At 39.4% G+C, this 24617-nt stretch overlaps 2 protein-coding genes across 4 annotated transcripts in view; both read right to left on the bottom strand.

Annotated features, from left to right (window-relative positions):
* The window catches only part of F5 (coagulation factor V), a 47041-nt gene extending 44011 nt beyond the window's left edge, over positions 1–3030 (bottom strand). For all 3 annotated transcript variants that reach the window (XM_064520596.1, XM_064520603.1, XM_064520607.1), the window contains exons 1-2: positions 1795–3030; positions 1595–1700 (exon numbers count right to left, since the gene is read on the bottom strand). The gene's annotated coding sequence lies outside the window, so the exon portion shown is untranslated. The remainder of the gene's footprint in view (positions 1–1594; positions 1701–1794) is intronic.
* Positions 1002–24597, bottom strand: ATG3 (autophagy related 3). Its single transcript, XM_026112334.2, has 12 exons — positions 24369–24597; positions 21500–21541; positions 17953–18002; positions 16610–16680; positions 14728–14835; positions 13909–13958; positions 11989–12070; positions 11437–11471; positions 10562–10717; positions 9994–10121; positions 3041–3109; positions 1002–1244 (listed from the first exon to the last, which is right to left on the bottom strand). Exons 1-12 carry the CDS (start codon positions 24438–24440, stop codon positions 1163–1165), a joined length of 945 nt encoding a protein of 314 aa, XP_025968119.1. The 5' UTR covers positions 24441–24597; the 3' UTR covers positions 1002–1162.
* Between the last annotated feature and the right edge of the window lie 20 nt (positions 24598–24617).

Below are 24617 nucleotides of genomic sequence, written 5' to 3'. Positions count from 1 at the left end.
CGTAAGAGTGAGCATGGTACAGAGGAGAGCCACCACAGGGACCAGCTGTATCAACCTTTCTCTCCGAAAGTAAATTCAGACAGTACTACACATCTGATTTCACAGATTGCCTTTTAGAATGCAAGCTGGATGTTTGGGAGATAAAGATGTCGCCCTGAAAGCTGAGCAGAGTTCCTTAAATGAACTTAATATGGTACGCTTGATTTCAGTAACGAAAAATGGTTGTATTTTTACAGAGTGTGTTTGTGTGGGAGGGGAGGGGAAGGGAAGGTGGCTGTCAGTGTTCTCAGGAAGTAGAGGCTAAAGCCTGGATGTCTGCAATATCTGAATTCATACATGGCTCCATGCAGAGTTACCTAAATATGGAAGCAGTGCTATAAAATTATCAGTTAAGGTAGTTGAGGTAGAGACAAGTGATCATGATTGAACCCAGTTCTAGCATGGCAGTCTTCTCTCCCATTGAACCTGCAATTGTGTCAGAAAACTGTTCTTGCCTTTATTATAAGCTGAACAAATTACATACTAGTATTCCTTTTAAGCTGAACAAATTACATACTAGTATTCCTTTGTTTCCCCAAAAAGTCATCTCAAAACACTGCAGATTTACACTTATGCTTGTGCAAGATCTTTCAAAGACTGTTTTGTTGCAGCCAGTTTAGTTTAACATGTAGTTAAGTTTTCATAACACAATTACCAATTCTTTTCTTTGAGCTCTCAAAGCTGGTGTCCAGTTAGAGGAAAATATACCATTTATAACTAGGAAAAAAGTTAGCTCACACACAAATTTAAAATGGGGGTGGGGGAATAACATTTTCAGGAATCATCTTAGTAATGAAGCCAAAGCATTAGGTTTCTACTCAAAAGCATATTTTACCATCTGATAAAGAGAAACTGTAGTCTTCTGTTGAAAGGAAGTTGAAAGAACTATTGAGAAAAAAAATTCTACCTCTTAGTGCAGTATGGTATAGGAATGAAAGTGACTTATTTAATACACACACAGATTTTTATTAAAAGGCTGGTAATGGAACAGTTTATTTTAATGCATCAACTCGATAAAAGGTTAGAATTACAGAAATTGTGTATAATGTTGAATAAGTCACATGTATGGGTTATTAAAAAAAAGTCAGCTTTGATGAGTAGAAGAGAACATCTCTTATTTTAGTTACATTGTAAAGTGCCTCGTGTAGTCATATTCTATTGTTGGAATGACCGCTTGTACAAATTTCAAGAAAATAAGAAGATACCTGAGTTTCTAGTTAAGGAAAAGGCACAATAACTAGAAATTGAATAAAATAAAGCAAAAATCACATCCAAATGGTCTGTTCACCAGTATTTCCTGCTAATGGTAAATTAACACTTAGGTTAAGAGACTTGAGAATTAAGACAACAGAATTTTGGTAATGATATCTGATGCTTGCCCAAACACTCGAACTTTATTGTTTTAAGTTAACTTCAGATCAATTTCCCTGCTTTATTTTCAGAAAATCTTATTAAAACCACACTTCAGTATTTACACCTCCATTTACAGATGTAACATTTCGTACTGCTAAATGCCAAGGCAAATTTGCACCTAGCAAGGCTAATCACTAGCTACCTTCCTGTAGCTGCAGGGGAAGTCAGGCTCCTTCTCAGACTGTTTCAGAAGCTCAGAAAAAGAAATAGGCCACTATTTGAACCATCCTTTGGAAGGGCTCTCCTTCCTGTTGATGAGGGAAAGTAGAGGGATTAGCTTTGCTAAGCTGAGCAGTCTGTCTTTGTGACGGAGACCTTCCTAGTCCCCCTTGTGCAACTGACCTTGGAAGACACATTGGGCCTGAATCTGCAGCATGCTTGATAACTGTAAACTGAAACATCTGCCCACCTGGGACTGTAGCAGACAGACAACCTGAAAAATAAATCAGTTACATTGGTATTGGATAGAAGTAAAGCCTACCATTTTGGCACATCAGTTATATACATCATTTCTCAACAAACACAAACTGGATGATAACGAGGTGAAGAATTGCCCATAAACAAATTGAGATTTAACAAAAGAAAAGTAATCAAGATCTTGAAAATAAGCTATTTCTAACTACTGAGAAGTGGAAGACTTGAACTACTCAGTCAGAAAATTTGTTTTTCAGCTCAGTTTCAGCTGCTTACTACACAGTTTGAGCAAGTCTCAACTTTTACAGTGAGCATGAATCTTTCTCATTCAGGACATATAGGTGCTCAACAGTCCACCCTTTCTAGCAGCTTTTCTAGCACCCTTCTAGCAGGCTTTCTAGCAGCAAAAGCAGTTAGATCACTATTTTGAATAGACATACTTGCTCCTACCATGGAGGTTACTTCAGTCAGAAAGCATTGTAGCAATTACTATAACTTAAGAACAGTCACCTAGCTAAAAGAAAATTCTAATCATGGGGCATTAAATATTGATGTTCAGAACTGTTTCAGACATTTTCAATGCTCTTCTGTTAGCTGAATGTTCTATGAATATAAGGTCTTTTAAACACTGCTCATGTGCAGACTAGAGAATAGTGGGACCTCCACACCTTTCAGAAACTGAATATCAGATCTGAATCTATTGTAGTAGCAGCATATCTTATATTCTTGAATCTTTTACCCTATCGTTGTATTATACCATAGATTCTCAAACTTTACTTGCTTAGGTACCAACAGCAGGAATGACATTTTGGCCAGAGTCTATGAACCTCTATCTGCATCCTTCTAATACATCCTCCCCCAGTGGGACCTCAGCTTCAGGCTCCTAGCTACCTTTTCCACCTCTACAAACCAGGGCTCAAACCTGTCCCCCCTTCAATCTTCACTACTGTCCCACTGTGGCTCCTGCTCCCCCCCCCTTACTCTCCAGATAACTGACTGTGCAACAAACACAGCTAAAGGTGCTCATCCTACTGCTACAATAAGCACTACCACAAACAGTTGTTGACTACTTTCACATACCACTGCATTCCAGTTTAGGAACCCTTAGGCACAGACTAGCGCCTTACACTGCAGCAAATCTCTAAAAATACCATGCAGTAATCAAAAAGGATACATGTGAACTCCAAGTTCACCCCCGCCTTCTGCAACAGTCTCAATTATTTTCTTCATCACTTCTGCATGCCTAAAAAACAAATCAGAAACAGTAAAGGTATTGAAAAGAAAAGTAACTCCTTCATCTCAGTAAGATCAGATTTTGTGCAAATTAAATAGTTTTGGCTGGTTAGTTTCAGCAGCAGCAAGAAGAAATTTTACTTTTTACTAGTTTACATGGAAAATACTCCCCAAAATAACTGAAAGTTAATATTAAGTAATGAATGCAACACATTATCTGTCAGCCTCTTGCCTCCACAAGGAAACAGAAAGATGCTCTAAGCTACAATCTAGACAGAGTGCCATAATGAGAGGCAGTACATTTTGGTTGTCACTAGCATAATTTTTTAATTGCTAAATTCCATCGAAGAAGCCGCCAGATAAGTCTCCAGAACCAGAAGTTCCTAGCTGATTCCTGAAGATGACGCCTAGGAACTGTTACAACTTTGCTAGCTTCCTTTGCTGCATTCTTAAATTTGCAGAATTTAAGAGATCTCAAACACTTCTGCAGTTCACATTGAGCTTCCTAGGAAAGGTAGGGCTAAATCAACCCTGTGTGAATTCAGAACTGTTGCTCTGGGACTGACTAATGATATGGAAACCTTTTTTGGCCAAAGCTGTAACTTGGATTCTATGGCAGATTAATTTAATAGTTCTCTAAAGTGCCTTCTGCTTTCTCATGATTAAGAATGTGCCCAGGTGCTGACAAGCACTTTAAATTAGACTGTTATTGTAAAGCATTCTCAGAGGACAAACTTCATTAGACTAGTGTTTTGACACTAACTGATCAGTGACACAACAGACCTATTATAAACCACACAAACAATTGGGTACAAAGCTGATGCTGTAACTGTATCGTGGAACCACAGAATAGCTGAGGTTCAAAGAGACTCTGGACATTGAGCAGAGATGGTTGGACTAGACAAAGTAGGGTAAACTAGAACAGGCTGCTCATGACCTTGCCTGATCTGGTTTTGAATATCTCCAAGGATGAAAACTTCAGATCTTTCATGACCAGTTAAAGCCCAGAAGTAATAGTCTTGTTTTCAGGACAGGTCTTACATCCCATAACTCATGGGATGAAGAACACACCAAGTCAGAGGAGAGAATCACTGTATAGCCAACTGAGTTAAAACAAATAAACAAAAAACCTCCCAGGTGTGTAATTGATCTTACTTTTATCTATCCTGCAACTTTTTGATTTAAATTCATGATTCTGTATGCAATCCTTAATCAGTAAAGCCAAGCAGGGCTATGGACACCCACCAATACAACACGGCAAGTTATTAAATAATGTTAGTTCAAAATATTACTCCTGAAACAACCAACGTGCTTACTAAGAGCAAGGAAGACTGGTAAGCACGTAACTTACTGAACATGCTTTGACACCATGATGCAAACCTAAACAGATGACAAAAAACTGGCATTTAAAAATTTACCCCCAAAGTTAATCATGCTGACGGTGACTAGGAACAGAAGGAAGGAAGTTGTTGCAAAGTTTCCAAAACACACTGTAAACAGGAACATGCAAGTCTGGAGAAATACTGAAGGTCAGCATTTGTCATTTGCTGTGCTGTTTTTCCTTACAAACCAGCTAGGCCTCACACTTGATTGTAATTCTATTGGCTCCTCATGATGCCTCTGCAGAATACACTTGTCATAGCATGTGCCAGAGGCAGCTGCTTTGACACAGGAACCTGGCCACTATCAAAATTTAAGCTTTGACCTCATCTGTAGTGATGGGATATTTTTTGTACTGGCCCAAAACAGAGGTCATCCTATGACCATTAGAATTCTTTTACAGAACACTGGCTCAGCTTAATAAGTCTTACTGACATGTCTCAGTGATGTTTATTTTTTCCAGCATTCAAAGAGCAGGTTAGATATCTGGAAATCTGTACCAGCCACTATGACAGTCATTCTTCCAGTCCTCCAGTTACATATTAGAAGCTTCAAAAGTGCTTTATAACCTTTCAAAAGTTTGTTTCCCATTTTCAGTTTCCTTCTCTAAGAAAATTTTGAGGAATTAACATGAAGCATACATTCTCCCCACCCCTAAATTAAAAGAAATAAGATAACCTTGGGAGAAATGTAATTTAAGGAGTCTGCTATCTAGAAATAGATTTCTTTACTTCTGATTAAGATTTTACTCCTGATTTAAAAAAAAAAAAAAGTCCTATCATAGCCCCAGATAACTGGTCATCTTTACTCAGGATGACTGCAAATATTACATGCTCACCAATGCTTGTTTCAGGACCTGTTTGCAGATCACCATGAGCTATCAAATAAATCAGACATTTGAAACATCTACTAAAACCACCGCATTTACTTGCTGGTACATCAACTGACTATTGAGGTGGTTAAAGTAATAAGGAGTTATTTGTACTCTTAAGTTAGTCAGACACTGCTGTTCCTATTGAAAAGAAGCCCATTTTTAGACAGATTAAGTGTCCCTTCATGTTCTCATTGAGTGTGTTCGCTTTCTAACTGAAGACCCCTCTTCTGCTTTGAAAGTGATCAAAGCTTTCAGTCAAAAGATTTGTCACTAACTTCACGTGGGAATTCAACACAGTTGTCTAACTAACACTGTCTGTCTGTGTTTCAGTTGGAAGGGAAATACATATAATCAGAAAGTAAAGGTCAAAAATAAGGGCCCTCCTGACATAAGTTAAAAAAACAGTGATTGGTGTCATTTCTCCCCTTGCCACCCCAGTTCAAAGAGAGAAAAAAGCCTTCCACAGGGCTTTCAGTGTAGCAGACAACAACTATTAAGGCTGCATAACAAACAGCAGAATTCAACACTCCTTAGGACAATGTACTTTTAAGTGAAATTTAGCTATAAATTTGATTGAGTGTCTGTAACTGTGTAGAAAAGTGTGTAGAAAAAAACAGATTGGTCATCTTTACTTGAAGCTTTCAGAATCTGCAAGAACCCTCAGTTAAGGTTAAGATGAACAATTCAGTGGTCCTTGCAGTTGTCTCTACCCAATTCCCTGCAGGTACTTAGAGTACCTACACAGGAAAAAAAACCCAAGACCTTAGAAGCCTATCACCAACTATTCCAAAATAGATGAAAATAAATTCTTGGAACTAACATAAGTAACTCATATCTAATTGTACCTGTGTTTAGGGGTTAACCAGCTTGATAGTCCATTCATAAAACCCACATAAAACCCACTGAAAACTTTGATTAAATCAGTTTGCAGCCAATTCATGCGGAAGTTGAGTAAGTTCCTCCCACCAGCATAAGAAATAAATGATAAAAATGCTGACAAGAAACACAACTTCCACAAGGGCTGCCAAATGAATAGTTTCAACTGACTACTCAAAATAGAACCAATCTCAAGCAGCCAACAGTGACATTCCCCCATTTCAATGCCTTTCTTTGACACAGGGTATGAAGATCTACACATCAGAAACAGCCAAGTGAATTTAGCACCATCTAAATATCCCACATTACACAATTATCATAACATGCAGGAAAGCAACAGCAGCAGAGCTAGCTAACCATTGCAATTACAGACCTTCTTAGTTGTAAGCCTTATTAAGGAAATGGAATAGCTCACCTTAGGGAACAAAAGAACATATTTAATGCTTCAACATTCAAGCGGCGTGAGACAACTCATTTAGTCAAGGGCTTTACAATATTGGCACCTAGCTGTTTCATAGAATACCATTTAAAACTCATTTTAGATATACTATCAGTTAGCCACTCCCTTCACATTTCAAGATGACCCTTTTAAACCTTTCCAAGGTCAAGTAGTTGCATCAGCAATATCAGAAGCAGTTGTTAGTCACCTAGATGGCTTTCTCTTTTGAAAAAGACTAGACAGTTTTCTCTACATCTTCTAAGACTACCAGTGAATGTCTCACTGCAATATTAACTTTCTCTTCCCTCCTAAAAAGATTAACTGGAAGAAGTATCATAAGGCAAACAGCTTCTTCAAGAATAGATGTGGAGTACGTAACAGGCACAGGCACTTCACTCGCTTAAGGGAAAGGAATGAACACATACACTAACAGCTCTCCTCCACGAAGAATCTCAATCCAAATTCACAGGCTAGTATTAAATCTGTTGTCCTTACTCTGCAGAGGAGTTTGCCAAATTTATTAACTGGATTACACCATAGTCACAGTCCAGCATAAAACCCACAGCTCTACCTAACCAGCCAGGGCTCTCATTCCCACTTATCTTGGAAACCTGCACCTATCAACAGAAGCTTCTTTCCAAACAATTCATTAGCAGGGCTTCCAAGACCTCTAATTCAAGCCACGGCTTCAGGCTTTTTTCCTCCTTTGTTCTGATTAATCATCTTCCTTCCTAGTCAGTCTGTTATACTCCCCCCTACATTCATCTCACCTGACACTCCTTCAAAACATCAGTTACACAAGGAGCTGCATTTACTTTTAATTCCAAAATCTTGCAAATAGCAAAAAATAAGATCAAAGTCACCAACAGGCTCACATAATAAAACTGATGAGTTCATAAGGTACAAGAATGACCTTACTGCATCAAACCAAGAGTCTACCTAGACTTGCTTCTTGTCCAACAAGCTCACAGAAGGTGCTCAAGAAAGAGGCCAGAGCAAGCATCTAGCAGTGCTTCCACAAAATACTCCTGCAGTTTCCAGCAGTATGTCACCTACGGACTTTCTGAATCAGAAACAGTAACTTTACCCTCAAAAATCTTTGACAGATTTTTTCCTTTCAGTAGTGTCATACTGCTTTCTGAATCACAAAATCACAGAACAGTTGAGGTTGGAAAAGACCTCTGGAGATCATCTAGTCCAACCCCCCTGCTCAAGCAGGGTCACTTAAGTTTTTCCTTATGTTCAGGCAGAACTTCCTGGGTTTCAGTTCATGCCTGTTCCCTCTTGCCCTGTCACTGGGCACCACTGAAGAGTCTGGCCCCATCTTCTTTACAACCTCCCTTCAGATACTTAGATGCATTGATCCTCCCTCAGTATTCTCTTCTCCAGGCTGAACAGCCCAAGCGCTCTCAGCCTCTCCTCATACGAGGTGTGCTCCAGTCCCTTACTCATCTTAGTAGCTCTTCACTGGACTTGCTCCAGTAGCTCCATCTCTCTCTTGTGCTGGGGAGCCCAGAACTGGACACAGCACTCTATGTGTGGCCTTACCAGGTGCTGAGTAGAGGGGAAGGATCACCTCCCTTGACCTGCTGACAACGCTCTTCCTAATGCAGCCCAGGATACCAGTGGCCTTCTTTGCCATGAGGGCACATTGCTGTCTCATGGTTAACTTGTTGTCCACCAGGACTTCCATGTCCTCCTCCACAGAGCTGCTTTTCAGCAGGTTAGCCCCCAGCCTGCACTGGTGCATGGGGTTATTCCTCCCTAGGTGCAGGATCCTGCACTTCCCTTTGTTGAACTTCATGAGGTTCCTCTCTGCTCATCTCTCCAGCCTGTTGAGGTCCCATTCGGCAGCACAGCCCTCTGCTCTCTCAGCCACTCCTTCCTGTTTTGTATCATCAGCAAACTTGCTGAGGAGGCACTCTGTCCCTTCATCCAGGTCATCAATGAATAAGTTGAACAATACTGGACCTAGTATTGACTCCTGGGGGACACTGCTAGCTACAGCCTCCAACCAGACTTTGCACTACTGAGCACAACCCTCTGAGCTTTGCCATTCAGCCAGTTTTCAATCCACCTTACTGTATGCTTATCTAGCCTGTACTTTATCAACTTGCTTATGAGGATGTTACAGGAGACAGTGTAAAAAGCCTTACTGAGACAATTTTAATTAATATTTAATTAGGTGTTGTGCACAGAGTTTACTTCTTTTATTTGCTTTGAACATGCCATCTGTAAGTTGCATTCAATGCCACTGGTTTTGCTATTGGAAAAGACTGAACACACCTGTTACTTATTCACCTTCTGTGGCATGATGGAGGTCACTGTCAGCTGTCTCCCAAGCCAAAGGGTACGAGGTTATTCAATTGTTTCTTACTTGAAAACAGCTTCATACCCTAAAGCATACCCTCAGTTATTCTGGTCACCCTCTCCTCTCTACCTTTTCCAGTTTCAGTTGTCCTTCATCTCAAAGATCTAACGGATAACCAGAGCTGCACTGCAGTGTTCAGCATGTGGATGGCTCAAACTCGAAATGTGAACTTTTTCCATATATGCAAGACTACTCAAAGAGTGTTTTTTTTAGATAATGGAAACAAAAGTGCAAATTCACATCTCTAAGACCTTCATACTATCAAAGCATTGAGAAGTTGCATTGTTTAAGAGGCTGGCTCTGTATCACTAAGGCAGGCCTACACCTAAGAGGAAAGGCACCTTCAAAGACCTAGGAAAAATATCTGTGTAGCTAGCCTAACTACCGTCTCTCTGTATCTTCGTTGAGAAGTGTGGAAAATACAACAGAAGAGATCCTCAAAAACAAGACTGTTTTGCCCTTATGTTCAACAAATATTTCAGTGTAGCAACTACAGGGCCTCTATTTACCACCATAAAATTTCAAGGACTTCTAGGGGGAGCAGAAGGTAGTTTTTACAAAACAGGAAACAGTTATTTACTTCAGAATAGCTCTTTCTACTCCCAAAGTATATATTATACTTTTTGCCTAAAAAGCAGCAAACTAAGAGAAAGTATGGGAAAACATTCTTCTACAGAGAGTTTCAGTAGTCTGCCATCTTCTGGAGTCCATAGGAAAGCGACAAAGTGAGTTGAGCACAAACAGAACTCTAATTGTGTAACACATTTCCAGAAGCAGGCACTGGAATCACTTCAGGGGACTACTGCCATCTGTATTCCATCCTCCCTCAGCCAACAGACCATCACAACAGTCAGATGTGGAAATACATCAAAAAAAATGTGAACCCAATCCTTAACAAGACCAGTAAAATGCCTTATGTCTGCATGCTGAATCAGACCAGAAACAAAGACTTACCTGCATGGATGAACTGAGCACATGGGAGGAGGAGGAAGATGAGGATGGTTTTCAATTGTCACTGTTTTCTTGACATGATCTTGACTAATATCTTCATACATGTGCTCTACTGTTAGAGGCTGCCGTTGCTAGAAGGAGAAAAGGAATGTAAGAACAAAAGCATTACTAACAAAATCTTTTGCTCGTTCTCAGCAATTCTAACACTGTTAACATACGAAGTTCTGTAAGTTACAAATATCTAACATACACAGTTTCTAAGGGACGCTGAAAGAATGGAGAACCTTAAAATCCATGCAGCGTATGCATAACACCGCTGGATTTCAAGAAGCCGGATTTACTTTCTTCCAAGTTGTGCTAAGTTACCAAGTACAATTTGCAGGCTATTTAATTTTTTCTACTTCTTGAAAGTTCTGCAAGTCCTGGCTGCAGCCCTGACCATATACTGGCTTTCTCACTATTTCTTCCCTTTAACTTGAACTGTGTATAGGCAAGTAGCAACAGAATAGCCATGAGTCTAATCTCACAGAAGTAAAAAAACCAAAGAAAACCCCCCAAAACATAACTATACCTCATCATATCCAAATAACCAGAGCCTTGGAGTTTGGTAGTATTTGTCATAAGTGATGTAGAGATCATAAGTTCTAGTCTGTAGAATAGCATCTTCCCCTCCAACATCAACTTTAGCTTTGTTAGCTTCTACAATCTGTCTTGTGTCAAGTGTTGCCTGATTTCCAAGGTAAAAAGGACAACATTAGTAAGCAATACAACATACCTAATGGCACAGTCTTATCTCTTCTCCCATTCTAAGCAGTTTTCTAAAGCTGCGAAAACTGAAGTTAATGATCTTAAGTGAACATTAATATGTGCATTTTTTTTTTTAATTAGAAATATCAACTCCTCCACTCCCCCTTTTTTAAATTAAGGTCTGTTTTTTCACAAAAGCATGCAACTACACTGCCAGATCCCCCTCCCTCATTTCTGCAATGACTTTTGAGCCCAGACAATTTCAGTTCAGAGGGTGGAGGTCTCAGTTTATGCAGATTATACTTTAGGAGAGTGCTCCAAATTAGTGATGCCCTCTCCTGTCTCTCATGAGAGTCTGGAGCATTAATGTAATCTATTGAACCCACAGGCCAGTCAATCACCACACAGGGGCCTCAAGAACAACCACTGCACTAGATACCTCCTGTTAACTGTATAGAAGCAAAGTGGAAGGGGTCAGTGGAGAATGCAAAAAATCAGCAACCAAAATCTCTGATGACCTAAGAGTTAAGATTATTGCAGTAGGTATGCAGAAGACAAATCCACAGGAAACCAGGCTCAGTCCCGCTGCTCATAAAAAGCTTGTTAGGGCAGCCATTCGTCAGCATTATTTTTTACTTGCCCTGTGCTCATACTGGTAACATGCATTGTAACAGATGAGAGAGAGAACTGTCCACTCACGTCATCTGTCTCCAAGAGCCCACTTTCTTCATATTCTGAAAAGAAGACCCATAAAATTCTGTGTTCAGCTTGTAGCTAGCTGTCATTTCTCATTCAGAAACAATTCCTTAAAAAAAAGATCTACATGTATCTAAAGATGTTTTATTTGAGCAGATTTCCCAAACCCCAAACCAGACAATACTCTTCTCTTAATTCAAGTTTTACCCAGACTAAGTACATGATGAGAAATCCTTAAAGAAAAAATTTTAGTAGACAAATTTCAGAGTTTAAGTCTAGCTATGAAGCCTGAATGAATCCCTATTACATCCCTAATTTTAGCTTACTTGGATCTGTTTTCCTACTCAAACTAGTTTTCCAGTCATTAGAATTCATGCAGGATTATCCATGAGAAATCATGCATTGATAAGTCCACATGAAAGAAGACAGAGAGCAAGTGCCTGTTGAGATTTTTAGCAGGAATTCCATGAAAAGGCACAGTAGTATTTTCTTAAAGCACACTGCTTCAGCTACAGGCCTGCAAAAGTACATCCCATATAAGTAAACAGGGAATACCTTCCATGTCTGCAGCTTCCCCTTCATCTTCCTCATCCTCATCTTCGCAGGATGCTGAACGTTCTGGTATTTTTATATTATCCTTTTGAAGTTAAATTGAAAACACTGTTTTAAAGACAGCTGTGTTTAAGACACACCTATAAAGCTAAACAGCCTCAGCAAATTTATAAAGTATTTACAAGTCCAGTCAATACATAAAGCTATCCAGAAAAACAGCTTTCTCAATATTAAGGAGGACTATTCTGAACACAAATATTTGTAATTCCCAAACTTGGTTTCAAAAATCCTAGCCTAAAATCCACGAAGTTATCCTTTGAGTTTGTAGCTTGGAATGATTTAATTCGTAAGCAAGAAAGAATAAATATGGAATTAAACAGCCCATTTCTTAAAAAGGAAAAAAAGCTCACCTATCTCAAATGAAAGGCAAAATCATTAAATAAGAATTTCCACCAAAGAACAGAACTTTAGCATCACATGAGCCTGTTTAAGTTGATTGGGTTCTGTATGTGCATTTATAAATATAACTAAACATGCAGTTTAAGATTTGGTGTGATGTAACCCACAGTCATTTGTGCAACTCTTCCGTACTTGTTTTAAAACACACAAGAGTGCCAAAAGGTATCATATTTTGATACCATTGATGGAGGAAGCAGAGTCCAACAAAAATGAACATGGCGTAAGTCTTCAGCCAGCTTCTTCTTTTTGGCATAGCACACCTATGCATAACACTTAGAAGCTGTCATAATTGTAAACATTAAGTGGCAAGTTTCCATGCTGGAAAAAACAGTAAGAAATTAAGTTTTGAAGTGCTTTGGCATACAGTACATAAACAGAAAAACAAAGATTTATCATTCTGATTGGACCTGTGGTCCAGGAAGTGAAGTGCTGTACAAAAAACAGTTTTTCTACATACAACACATCAGAAGTCAAACCCATTTCACAACACACATCAGCAGTTACACGTTACTGTACATCCTGCAAGTATTGTGCTTTGTAGAAACAGATGATCTTTAGGTATTCCTTGGATTGTTTCTTCCACCCTTATGTTTTTGACTTGTGAAAAAGCAGTACTTTTACTAAGCTGAGCACAGTCCCTCTTGAAATACATGTACGTCAGTTGATCATATCAATACTGTTCTGAGCTGTTTACAATTACATAATAATGTGTGACAGCACATTCTCTTTTCCCCCCTCATTTTGAGAGCCCAAAGCTTTGTGTTGGATGGTTTAACAAACATATAATTCATAGATAGAACTCCATTTTAGCAATCAACTTGTCTTTAAAAGCATTTTGTCTCTCTCGGTGCCTATCTCCCTGTTTCTTAAATACGTTAGCTAACATTTTCATTCCAAGTACTTTCAACCACTCTCAGTTTCCTGAGTGCTTAAGTTTTTCACGTTTGGCTCCTGCTACTGAGTGACATTTTTGGAAACTGATAAGACACATACATTTAGACATTTTTATTACTTCTGAAAGTGAGGGCGCAAGTCTGTCAAACAACACATTTAAACTCTGCTTGCAGTAGGTAAAGACTGTGAAGAAATACTTTACACTGCTGCATGTTTTTCCACTACAGAGTTTTCCTTATGCTGGATCTCCAAACATTAGCTTCTGGAGACATGAAGATACAGTATCACTGTAAACAGATTTTCACTTTCAGTTTGTAGAAGCCTGGCACAAAAGCATACTGGCCACAGACATTACTAAAGGAACACTGCCTTGGTAAACACATGGTAATAGGGGAATGCACACGGTTAAACTAATATCACGGGCTACTACGTTCAGTGAATATTTACAACATGTCTTCTAATGGCAAAGCATATATTAATCTTTCACAAACAGTACTAAATTGCTGCAGGTAAGACTTCTATTGACTTTAGGTCCTGTAATAAAACAAGAGAAAGTTTAGAAACAAATACCTTACTGTCTAGTGTGATCTCCTTAATTGCTTCTGTTGCACCCACTATACCTGTTAATGGAGCAAGAAGACTACTATAAGTTTGCACCAAAGAAGCTTGTTTCTTCGTTACAGAACACTACAGTAAGAGGTTACAGAGGTCTCAGAAAGCAACATATGATCATTCCAGTTACATCTCGCAACAGTTTTAGAAACTGGAAAGGTGATTTATTTGGTACTGGTAGCATGCTTCCTGTTGGACACGCACGAACAGACCACACCTGTGACACGGAGCACAGATAGTACAGGACTCACATTTCAAACAAGTTTTGTTTGTAGAACACTGCAAAGTAATTTGAAATTTTATCTTAAAGAATTTGTGTAAATAATAAGTTTGGGACAGCATTTCAGTGTACCAGCACTCAAGTCACAGTAATAGAAGTCAGTTTCATAAGCAAGGCAGACATTTGTGAATATTTCTGAGCATGTTGAAAACAGAGTTCACAACAAAGCATTATTTGGTAGGACGCTCCTAGAACGGTTGAGGTTGGAAGGGACCTCTGGAGATCATCTAGTCCAATCCCCCCGCTCAAGCAGGGTCACCTAGAGCATGCTGCCCAGGATCGTGTCCAGAGAGCTTTTGATTATCTCCAAGGATGGAGACTCACACCTGAGCAGTCATACACAAACCAGTTGGGTAGCTAACAATGTAATCTCGTTCTTCCAGATTAGATACTGACACGCAGCCATCTATCCATGAGAAAGATCTTACATCTGAAGTTTAAAACCAGAAAATCTTTTCAATTAACAAAAGCAAAGTCTGAGACAAGACACTGAATACCTGTATTGTGAAAAGTGTCTACCCATCCCCCATCACCATCATCTTCTTCTATAATTGCTTCCTGTTCATCTGAATACTCCATCTGTTTACATCTTTTGTAGCACGGCACTGCAAAAAATTGCAAAACAAAAATGATTGCAGCCATTCCTAAACAAAACAGATGGAAGCAAAAATTTATCCTACAAAGCCTTCTGAAATATGGTAGTCTTTCACATATCCTTATTTAAGTAATCCTAGGGCTATCTTTTGGTTATAAAAGCAGGAAGTTATATCACAGTACATCACTTGCTGTGGCCTTAAAGTTCATTCTTCTGTTACCCATTAGACTGTTTCCACCCAGACCCATAGGGATGAGAAAGGAGTTAAGTTATCACGTCTCCTTAGACTGCCAACCCATTTGCTAATGACTGGAAAAAACCTGTTAAGTTTTCTTCACATCACTAAACAACTTTTGGTCCGAGTACAACTTGCTTTGATTAGCATCAGGAGTTTGCTGATCTGATTTGTCTGCAGAATTCTGCTAGAAGTCTGTATCAGCTATTTATGCAATACATTAGATGTGTTTAATTATAGCTTATCATCTAGAAGTTTGGAAGGGGTTAAAATTAATGCATTATTTAGAGTAACTTCAGTCATACCAATTACAGAGCCACTGAGGTATAGATTTAAACACAGTTTTCAGAAAATAGTCACAGAAAGAGTGAAGATCTGATTACAGCAAAACACATTTTCCATGAGCTTAAACAAGTCAAAAAAGCTCCTTTTCTATATTAGTCTGGGGAAAACAATCACTGCACGAAGTGCAGAATTTGTAAACTGCTTGTAGATCTTTCAGAAAGGAAAAAGGGAGTGAATGTCAACGTGAAAAGTCATTCTCCAATTTATCAGACTTCCAAAGTAGAGTCTGTAGACAGCTCTTGACCTCCCCCTGGACCACAGCTTTTACTCAGGTGGTAGGCCTATGTGCCACTAACGGCAGAGATGGCATGGACAGGAAACGCAAATATTGGATAGTTTTCTTTTGAAATATGACCTAGAAGGATCAGAGCAGTGTGGGACCCTGGAAGGGGGAGAAAAGAGAAACTGTAAATAGATCACTTGGCCATCCAGCCATCAAGATCACCTTAAAGTCTGTCCAACAGTACTATTAGCATCTGCACATGACAGTGCACTGCAAGACTCCAAAAGCAAGTGAAATCAAAGTATGAAACACAACCCAGTGCAGTTGTACTTAGTACTGCAGGTACACCTAATGGCATTTTTAATCTTAGATACATTTTGCTACAAGATCTTTCGAGGAAAAAAATGTTTCCCCATAGTTGTGCCAAGATCTTAGCTTTCTTACTGTTTTATTAAAAAGATCGCTACCATGAGTATTATACATACCTTTGAATCTGATCAAAATTTGATTTAAAATCGTATTTATATCACTATTATTGAAAGTGATAGTGATATTAATTATGTATCTTAAGCAGAACTAGAAGTACCAATCTTGCCATGAAAGACATTTTGGAAACTCTTCAGCAATTCAAGTTTTCCAAAAGAAGAAGGAAAACAAGTGCCCTTTTTCCTTGTTAGAGAGCAAATACAAGTTGAAGGACTGGACAATGAAAAGGCAGACAAGGAGGTTTATGATGTTTAAGCTTAACTTCTGCTTCAGCAAGGCAAGCTATGTTACTAGTATAAAGCCTCACTAACATCTGGTCTAAGGAAAAGATTTTAGATGTGCAGGAGCTTAAACTTTTTTTAATATCACAAAGCTAAAACATCTAAAGTGCAAGATACTTGCTTCCCCTGTCAATACAGACAATCAGTGGATTTGATAGCAGAGGCAACCATGCTATCAGTCCTAAGAACACTTGCATTTAAACTTCAGCCTTACCATTTTTAGTTACCAAAAACTGTTTGTCTGTTGGCAGATAAGCCTTGACTTTTAGCTCTTCTCCTGAAGCCCTGTAAAATGAAGTGCACCATAAAAGGTTGAGAACTTGATAATATGTAAACAAAAGAACCCTTCTATTTTCAATTTTTTTAACAGGAACACCTTATGTACTCCTCTTGACCTGTTCCCAGAATTTGCTCTCCATGACTTTGCTCTTGCCTATACAAAGGATTTGATATACAGATACAGTGTCAAAAAGGTTGGTCATCCCTAAACTATGGAGTTTTGGAACTAAAACATTCTCTGCTTCAGTAACTACTTTCACTTTGAGATAGGCGACCAAAGACAGGTTGACAAAACATAGCCTCATCTGCATGAGACTTATAAGGACAGGCAATAATGTGTTCCCAGGCACTGTGGAAAGGAACTTTAGAAAAAGCAAGAGATAGACCTCTAGAGATCTAAAACCTGGCCATCATTACTAGAGCTTAAGTTATCTTTGCCAAGCTCACATTACTCAAGCACTGCTTTCACCTTCAGCGGTTTCTGGTTTGGAAAAAAGCCTGTAACATTCTAAATAGCTTGATCCAAACTGCTGGCACATAGACCAGATTCAACATCATTTTACCATCTCCTGCAGAGAAAATAAGGCAAGAAATGATCATTTGAGCATATCAACTCCTCCTTCAACCCTGCATGGCCCAGTATAAAGCCAAGAACCTTAATGAGGCAGAGTGCACAGGTCCTGCCCATCTAGGTACTAACTGATTAGTTTTTATAATGCAAGACTCCAATAAAACATAAGAAAATACTTTATCTGCATCCCTACTGTACATGAGAAGGGTAAGGGACTTCTGAGGGCAAGCGTGACACAAAGTGATCCAATATGGACCAATCTGACCAAATTTAATTATCACATGATTGTTTAAAATATACCACTTAGAACTAGTTCTTAGCAATTCCAGTTGGATATGGTCTTTTGCTTTTTGAATTAACAATACTAAAACAAGCTCAGGCAGACACACTGCTACTAATACCATTAGTGCAGCTTAGGCACTGAAAGTGTCCACAGGACATAGTAGTTTAAGTACAGCCTTAGGAAAACAAAACAAACAAAACCAAAAAAAAGCACCCCACCCCATCACAACTGCTACTAGCAAGAGCAATAAATAAGACGTGCCTGACTTAAACTTTATATATTTTCATCATAAAAAACAGTAAAAGTTCTACTGCAAGAGTCAGCTATTCTGAAATGAGACAACCATGAATTTGCATCCAATGGAAGCCATGTCAAAGCTTAGGCAGGGATGCAAGCTTTCTATAATTCTTTTGATTTTACTTACCATTGCCAAGTAGGACAGTGGTGAACTAAGTGATCTCCAGCTGCAACAAACTGTTAAGGGCAGGAAAAAAAAAAAAGAGTGCTGTTAAATATAACATAAGGGAACAGAATCTCCAACTTTAGCAGTATTAATATTTCAGTTGTACATTACTTTGATAAATTAACTATGTAAAAAAGTAACTGTTTACATCTGTTTAATACTTTATTTTCACTCCATTTCTCAGTTAGCCTTGAAAACCCACAAAGATTAAACTGACTTTATTTGAAGGAAATACGTACTAAGCTTCACAATAGCAAATTCAGATAAAATTTCAAAAGGTCTGGTATTGCTTATCGGTCTTGTAATTAGCAAGAAAGCTTATTAGACAATTGTTTACTTTGTGATGATGAAAATGGTTTTATTTACCAATCTTCAAAGTTTTCAAAGACCCAGAAGAGAGGTTAATGAGAGAAGACTGAAGTTAAGCTTTCCCCAAAACTAAACCAGTAAAAGCATTTCTATATTTTCCTCGAGTTTCAGCTGAAGGGGGAAAAAAAAAAAAAACCCAAACACGCTTGGTTCTCCTTCAGTTGTCAAAACAGTTTTGCAGCAAGACGAAAAAAGTGAGATTGACAACATTTTATCGAACCAGTTGAGAGAACTGCAACAGGAGAATAAATAGCATACATTTTAAGTAATGACCATAGCTATGACGGTTCTTCACCAGTGTTAACTAGATATAGATACCCAAGTGCATAGTACATTGAAAACTTGTGTAGAACTTATTCTAACAAAATAAATTAAAACCCTTCCACTATTTGTTCTTAGTATCCAAGATACTTATTAAAATTGTACCACTATTTGAAAGTGATATTAAAAGAGTGAAGCTAGACTTATGTATACTAACTCATATTCCACCCAGTGAAGTCTAATTCACCGGGCTTACTTTTCTTTCCGCATAAACTCGAGGAAGGAAAAACCTGTGTTTAAGAAGAGTGATTTTTTCTGTGTTTCCGCATCAGTTAGTTTTGAAACTGAGGTTACTACAGTTTGAAACTGAGAATTACTACAGCTGCTCTCTTGTTTTAAAATGCCAGTTTTTAACATACTTCTCAGTTGACTGAAAGCTGCTGTACAGTGACACCAAAGGTTTGCTGCAAAAAGATGTCAGCCATTTTCTTGCCGTGTTCTCCAAAGCAAGGCATGTCAGCGTAGTGGGTAATACCACAACATGCGTTTTATATGGATTAACAGATTTAACCTCTGCAAAAGTGATTTCTTTCACCCACTTTCCAGGAAAAGTCTCTAGCAAAAGAGAAATTTTCACTCGAAAGAAAAGAGTAATTCCTCACAACACACACATGGAAATTTTAAAAAGCAAATAGTCTTTGAAGAATGCTGGAGTTTCATGTGTTACAGAATTTTACATAATAAAGATATACATGCTTAAGTAATTGGAACAGTGTTAGTGGCACTGACGTAAAGTGCTCTTTTTGGGTCTAACAGTGTAAGTTTCTAAACCAAACCAAGCACTTCAGGTTCATTTGCACTTTCTTCAGTGTGGACAATGTAACTAAGCTAGTTGGTGTTTCGCTTTCTACTTCCCAAGCACTAATGCTACACTCCTGAATTGGTATTACAAAACTGGCAAGAGAACAATTTCAGGACAACATTTTGTTTCTACCTTTGGAAAGAATGATTTTATAAGATTTACCTGTAATTATATACGAAATTAAAACAGGTGGTGTTCTGAGGTATTAACTAGCAAGGACTCAAGCAAGAATTTGTTAAAATTAAATCAAGTGCACAGACAAATAAAAAGAAGGAACAGGTGCTGAGCTTGATTAACAAGTCATCTTTAACCATATTGCTACTAGATTTATCTTCAGAGCCAAACCACAAGAACTCTGTGAAGTCTGACAACGGTCAGTGTCTCAGACTAAAACACTGGAAATAAGTTAAGTTGAGATTCATTACCCAAGTGATCCAAATTCATCCAAGGACAACATCCTAGCATCATTATAGATGACCGACTTCCCAAAATTCTTCTTTAGCAACCACTACTAAATAATGGTCAAAGACATGAGAGAGTAGAAAAGACTGTTCAAGGAATGACCAGCAATTCATGCTCAAGTTCTACCTAAATCTAACAAAACGATCTTTGTGTATAGCCATTTCCTTTGATTACTTATTTGAAGAATCCATTTCATTCATCCTATCAGCATCTAACTTCATACAGAGAATGCATACTATTACTATTCTCCTACTGGTGTTTAAAAGCTACAAATAGTTGAATGTAGCACAGAGTGGTTATTGCTGTTCTACAGGAAGGACCTTTTCTTTCAGCATTACTACAAAGTTTTCTCCCATGGATCAAGTACGGATTAAGCATTAGGAGAACATTATCTAGACTTTCACCATTAATAGTTATATTTCTGATTTTTATATATATATATATATATATATATATACACATATATATATATCTGTAAGTATGCATGTGTGCATGTGTGTGGGGGTGGAGAGGGGAGGGGGTGTGTGTGCGTGTGTTTGTAAACTCTATACATACACACACATATTATCAGAACAGCAAAACACTATATTGCTAGATCAGTTTTTTGAAGCAGTGCTCTTCTGGACCACTGAAAGCACAAGCGCTTGCATGCCACATAACACAGCACAAAAATGCTTGGTACCAACATTAAGAAAAATACTACTGCCCACATTATTTCCTTGAACCCACCATCATCTGTTCTGTTTTTTTTCATCCTATCTTCTGCGTTTTGTCTCATCTTTCCTTCATTCTATCCATCAATCCTAATATCATTTTCTTATGCATCAGTAAATACAATGTATCTTCAGAAAACCAGCATTTTAATATGAGAAAGCATAGAATGGAAAAGTCAAATAGCACTGTATGTCAGTCTTACATTTTTTTAATTCTAGAAAAATTCCTGTTGTTTTTCCTTCACAGCAGACTCCTTTAAAAACTACTATGCTTGGCAGCAATCCAAAATACAGCCAACCGAAAGCAGCTTATATAGAACAATGACAATAAAAAAAACCCCAAACAATCATTGGATTCTTGTTGTGGACAAGCATACATAATGATTCTGCTACAGACTTGGAAAGAACCAAAAGTGAGGTAAGTGAGGACTATTTCCAAGATGTGAGAGGTATGAGTTCCCCTCCAAATCGTTCATGGGAAGGGCTTCTGAAATCAACACATTTCTGCATTTCTGTTCCAGTCCTTAACTCCCATGACAAACAGAGCTGTTGACCCAGCATGAGCTTCCTTACTTGTATTTCAGGACACAATAAGGGAAAAAAAATGCATCTCACATTCAGATGCCAAGTGTCATCTTAAGAGGAATTCTGCTGTTGATCTACTCCCCCTGTAGAGTAAAAGGGTCACTGAGAACTTCCACTTTGTGGCAATTACTGCTTCAAGAAGCAAGAATTAGTTGACAAAGGCATGAACTGCTTGAAATGAACATGGCTATTTTGAGTAAAAGTTTCCACTACTTTCATACTTTCTAAATGTATTTCTAAGGTTTCAAATACTTACTTCTTCAGGTGTAATTACTCCAGTTTCTTTAAACTTGGACTCCTGCAATAAATAAAGTTTAGAAATGTTGAGCTCTGCTGACACCACCAGAGTCCTCCACTCTACTGGTGAAGAAAAATATCTGTTACTTTGCTGCAAAATCTAGGGAACCATCAAGGGATCACATATACAAAGTATTTTTTTCTTTATTACTGACACAAGTGACTGTAGGAAGGGAGATCCCTTGCACTCAGTATTACATTTGCTAGTAAGAGACAGGAAATCAGTTGAAATCAATAATGCTCAGTCACAGAGGGCTGTTCTAAGCTCTGAGCAGCAGCACAATATATCGATATGATGCTCTGAGCTTAAAAAAAGTCATGAAATGAATGACTGAACCATGTCCATGGTAGCTAAAATAATGTAGAAAGTTACTAGCTTTTATGTTCTTGCTTCTATGCCTTCATTACAGGGAAACAGTTTTGATTTTCCTCATACTGTCATGTTTTTGTGGAGGACAAAATAGTTGACAAGCAGCAAAATGATTTAGTTTTATATGGAAAAATGAAACATTTTGTATTAAAGATGACATCTAGAAAGTTTAAAGACAGTATTTTGTGCACATTCAAATCTAGAGTGAATCTATTAAGAGGCATGTTTTTATTTTTTCTTCAGAAAAGCCTCAAGCACCAAGGAAGCCTTTTTCCCCTAGCATTAGAGATACCAAAGAATAGCTTTTGAACAAGAACAGTATTTCCATAGTGTAGCTCACTTCTGAAGTTTTTGCCTCATCTGTTACTCAAAGTTCTGTACTGCTAACCATCACTAATACTATATCACTTTCTGCCCTGAAGAGCTCATGATTTTCTCATCAAGACTAAAAGCAGTGGCTGAAAAGGACCTTGCTTCTGGCTACAACTTCAGTTGATTCAATCATTAGCAAAAGCATAAAATAAAATCAGCCATTGCTAAGCATAGTTATTCTTAATGCTTGACATGACCCCTTCTCTTGAGTAGACATTTAAGAACAAAATAAGCCAAATACCTGTTGTACAAACCTTGTAGCATCACTATTAACAAAAACAAAAAACTTAAAGAACCCTAATTTAGCAGTTTAGATTGCAATAAAACTGAAAATCTTTGCTAATGCGTTATGCCACCACACCGACAGCAACTGATCAACCTCAAAACCAACTATATGCACTAGGCAGCATGCACAAACATGGGTTTCTGAAACTACGTAGGACAAAAGGTAAAATACCCATTTTCTGTTCCCTTAGGGTAACTTTTTCACTTTTTCATACACATTCTGTGCTATGTAACCTAGTGCAATGGATAGGTCTAGTTTCTTTCCAAAGTTAAAAGCTGGAGTATTTATGTCAAACCCCCTTCAAAGGAAACAGATATACAGAATATTATCATTTTCTGTGTGTGGAGGTTCCACTTCACCTCTCCCAATACATTTTCTTTAGGGACTATCAGAGAGGACCAGGCATTAGAATTCCTGCGTTCTATCCTCGGCATAAAACACCAACTTTGCCATGGCAACTACACAGCAATAACCAGACAACTTCACCTTTTCCTGTCAGAACTTCCCTTTAGCCCTCACACACTACATTAGCAGGCAACCTTAGAAAGGTCCATATTCTATACAGGCAATAGCATGCTATTTACCTCAAAGGGACAAGATCAAATTATAATTGCATGCCACAGTCTTCTATCCAAAGCTTTAAGCTGTAGAGCATGTGGCATATAAGAAGGTAATATCACAAACAGAGAGGTGGATGTCATTAACAATTACAGTAGACATTTCTCCCCCTCAAAACCTACAACAAAAACATGAAGAATCAGTAGTGAAAGCACTGCTGACAAGTCAAACTCAAACATTAACATCCAGAGTTGGGTTTTACATAAGGTATTTGTAAAAAACGTAGGTAGAACATGGTACATGGCCTAACTGCAAAAAAGCACTTATGTTTCTACCAAAGTAAATGGTAATAGGCAATGTGAAGGATGTGCAGTCTACCTTTATAAGCAGACTGTTACAACTTACTATCAAGAACAAAGCAACCTGTTTCTACTGTATACAGTTATTTACTGTACACAGGCTTATATGAGTACAGTAATGTTGATACAGAAAGCAGTTATATACTATAACTTTATAACTACTTACATAATGGAGATGATACTAGCTTTTTCTGTCAGCTGAAAAAGTTGCACCCTTATCTAAAATAACAATTGTAATGTGTTCCTGAAAGCAGACTTAGAGCTATCAGTACCCAAGCACCTCTGGATTTCCAAACCTGGCCACCCAACCAGCTACAATTTATCTACTTCAACAGAAGCCAGCAACAAGCAAGTTCTTCCTTGAGCAGTAGGACCAGCAGCACCCAGTGTACCATAGGCCCACGCCTCCTAGGTGGATTCTCCCTCTCCTACCAAGCTGTGAGCTCCTCTCTATCCCTAAACACCCCCGCGCCCGGTGCAGGATCGGGGCCAGCACTTCGCTGCCCCAGCACAGCCGTCCCCTGCCAGGGCACCCACCCGGGGAGAGGGCGAGGGGAGGCCCTTGGCCGCCGGCGTGAAGCCGCCCCGTCGGCGCAGACGGACGAGACCGCAGCCGCCGGGCCGCCCCCGGGAAGGCGGAGCGGCCCCAGGGCAGGCGTGCGCCCCCCGCGCCCCGCCAGGGCAGCGGGGAGAGGCCCGCGGCGGCCCGAGCGGCCAGGAGGAGCCGCTAGCGGACGGGCAAGCGAGCAGCCGCACTGCGGGCGGCACCGACGACCCGCCGCGCAGCCTCCCCGCCCCCACTCGCCCCGCCCCTAACGGCCGGGAGAGCGCACGCCCGGGCCGCCGCGCCCCTCCGCCGCCACGCGCCCGCGCGGACCGGCACCTTGAGCACGGGGGTGAGGTACTCGGCCACCTCCAGGGCTTTCCCCTTCACCGTGTTGATGACGTTCTGCATCCTGCTGCCGTCGGGCGAGCGGGCGGGCTGGGGCCCCGCCGGCACAGCCGCCTCCTGCGCCCGCTCGCGCCTCTCGGCCAACGATCCCCGCGGCGGCAGCAGCCCCGCGAGCGCCGCCCCCCGCGGTCACGTGACGCGCCGCGCCGTGCCGCCCTCCCTTTTGCTCCTCCCGCCCTC

Source organism: Dromaius novaehollandiae, chromosome 1, assembly GCF_036370855.1.
Source record: "Dromaius novaehollandiae isolate bDroNov1 chromosome 1, bDroNov1.hap1, whole genome shotgun sequence".
NCBI classification, from domain to species: Eukaryota; Metazoa; Chordata; class Aves; order Casuariiformes; family Dromaiidae; genus Dromaius; species Dromaius novaehollandiae.
Note: the sequence above shows the minus strand (reverse complement) of the source record. Positions and strands in the feature narration are given on the sequence as shown.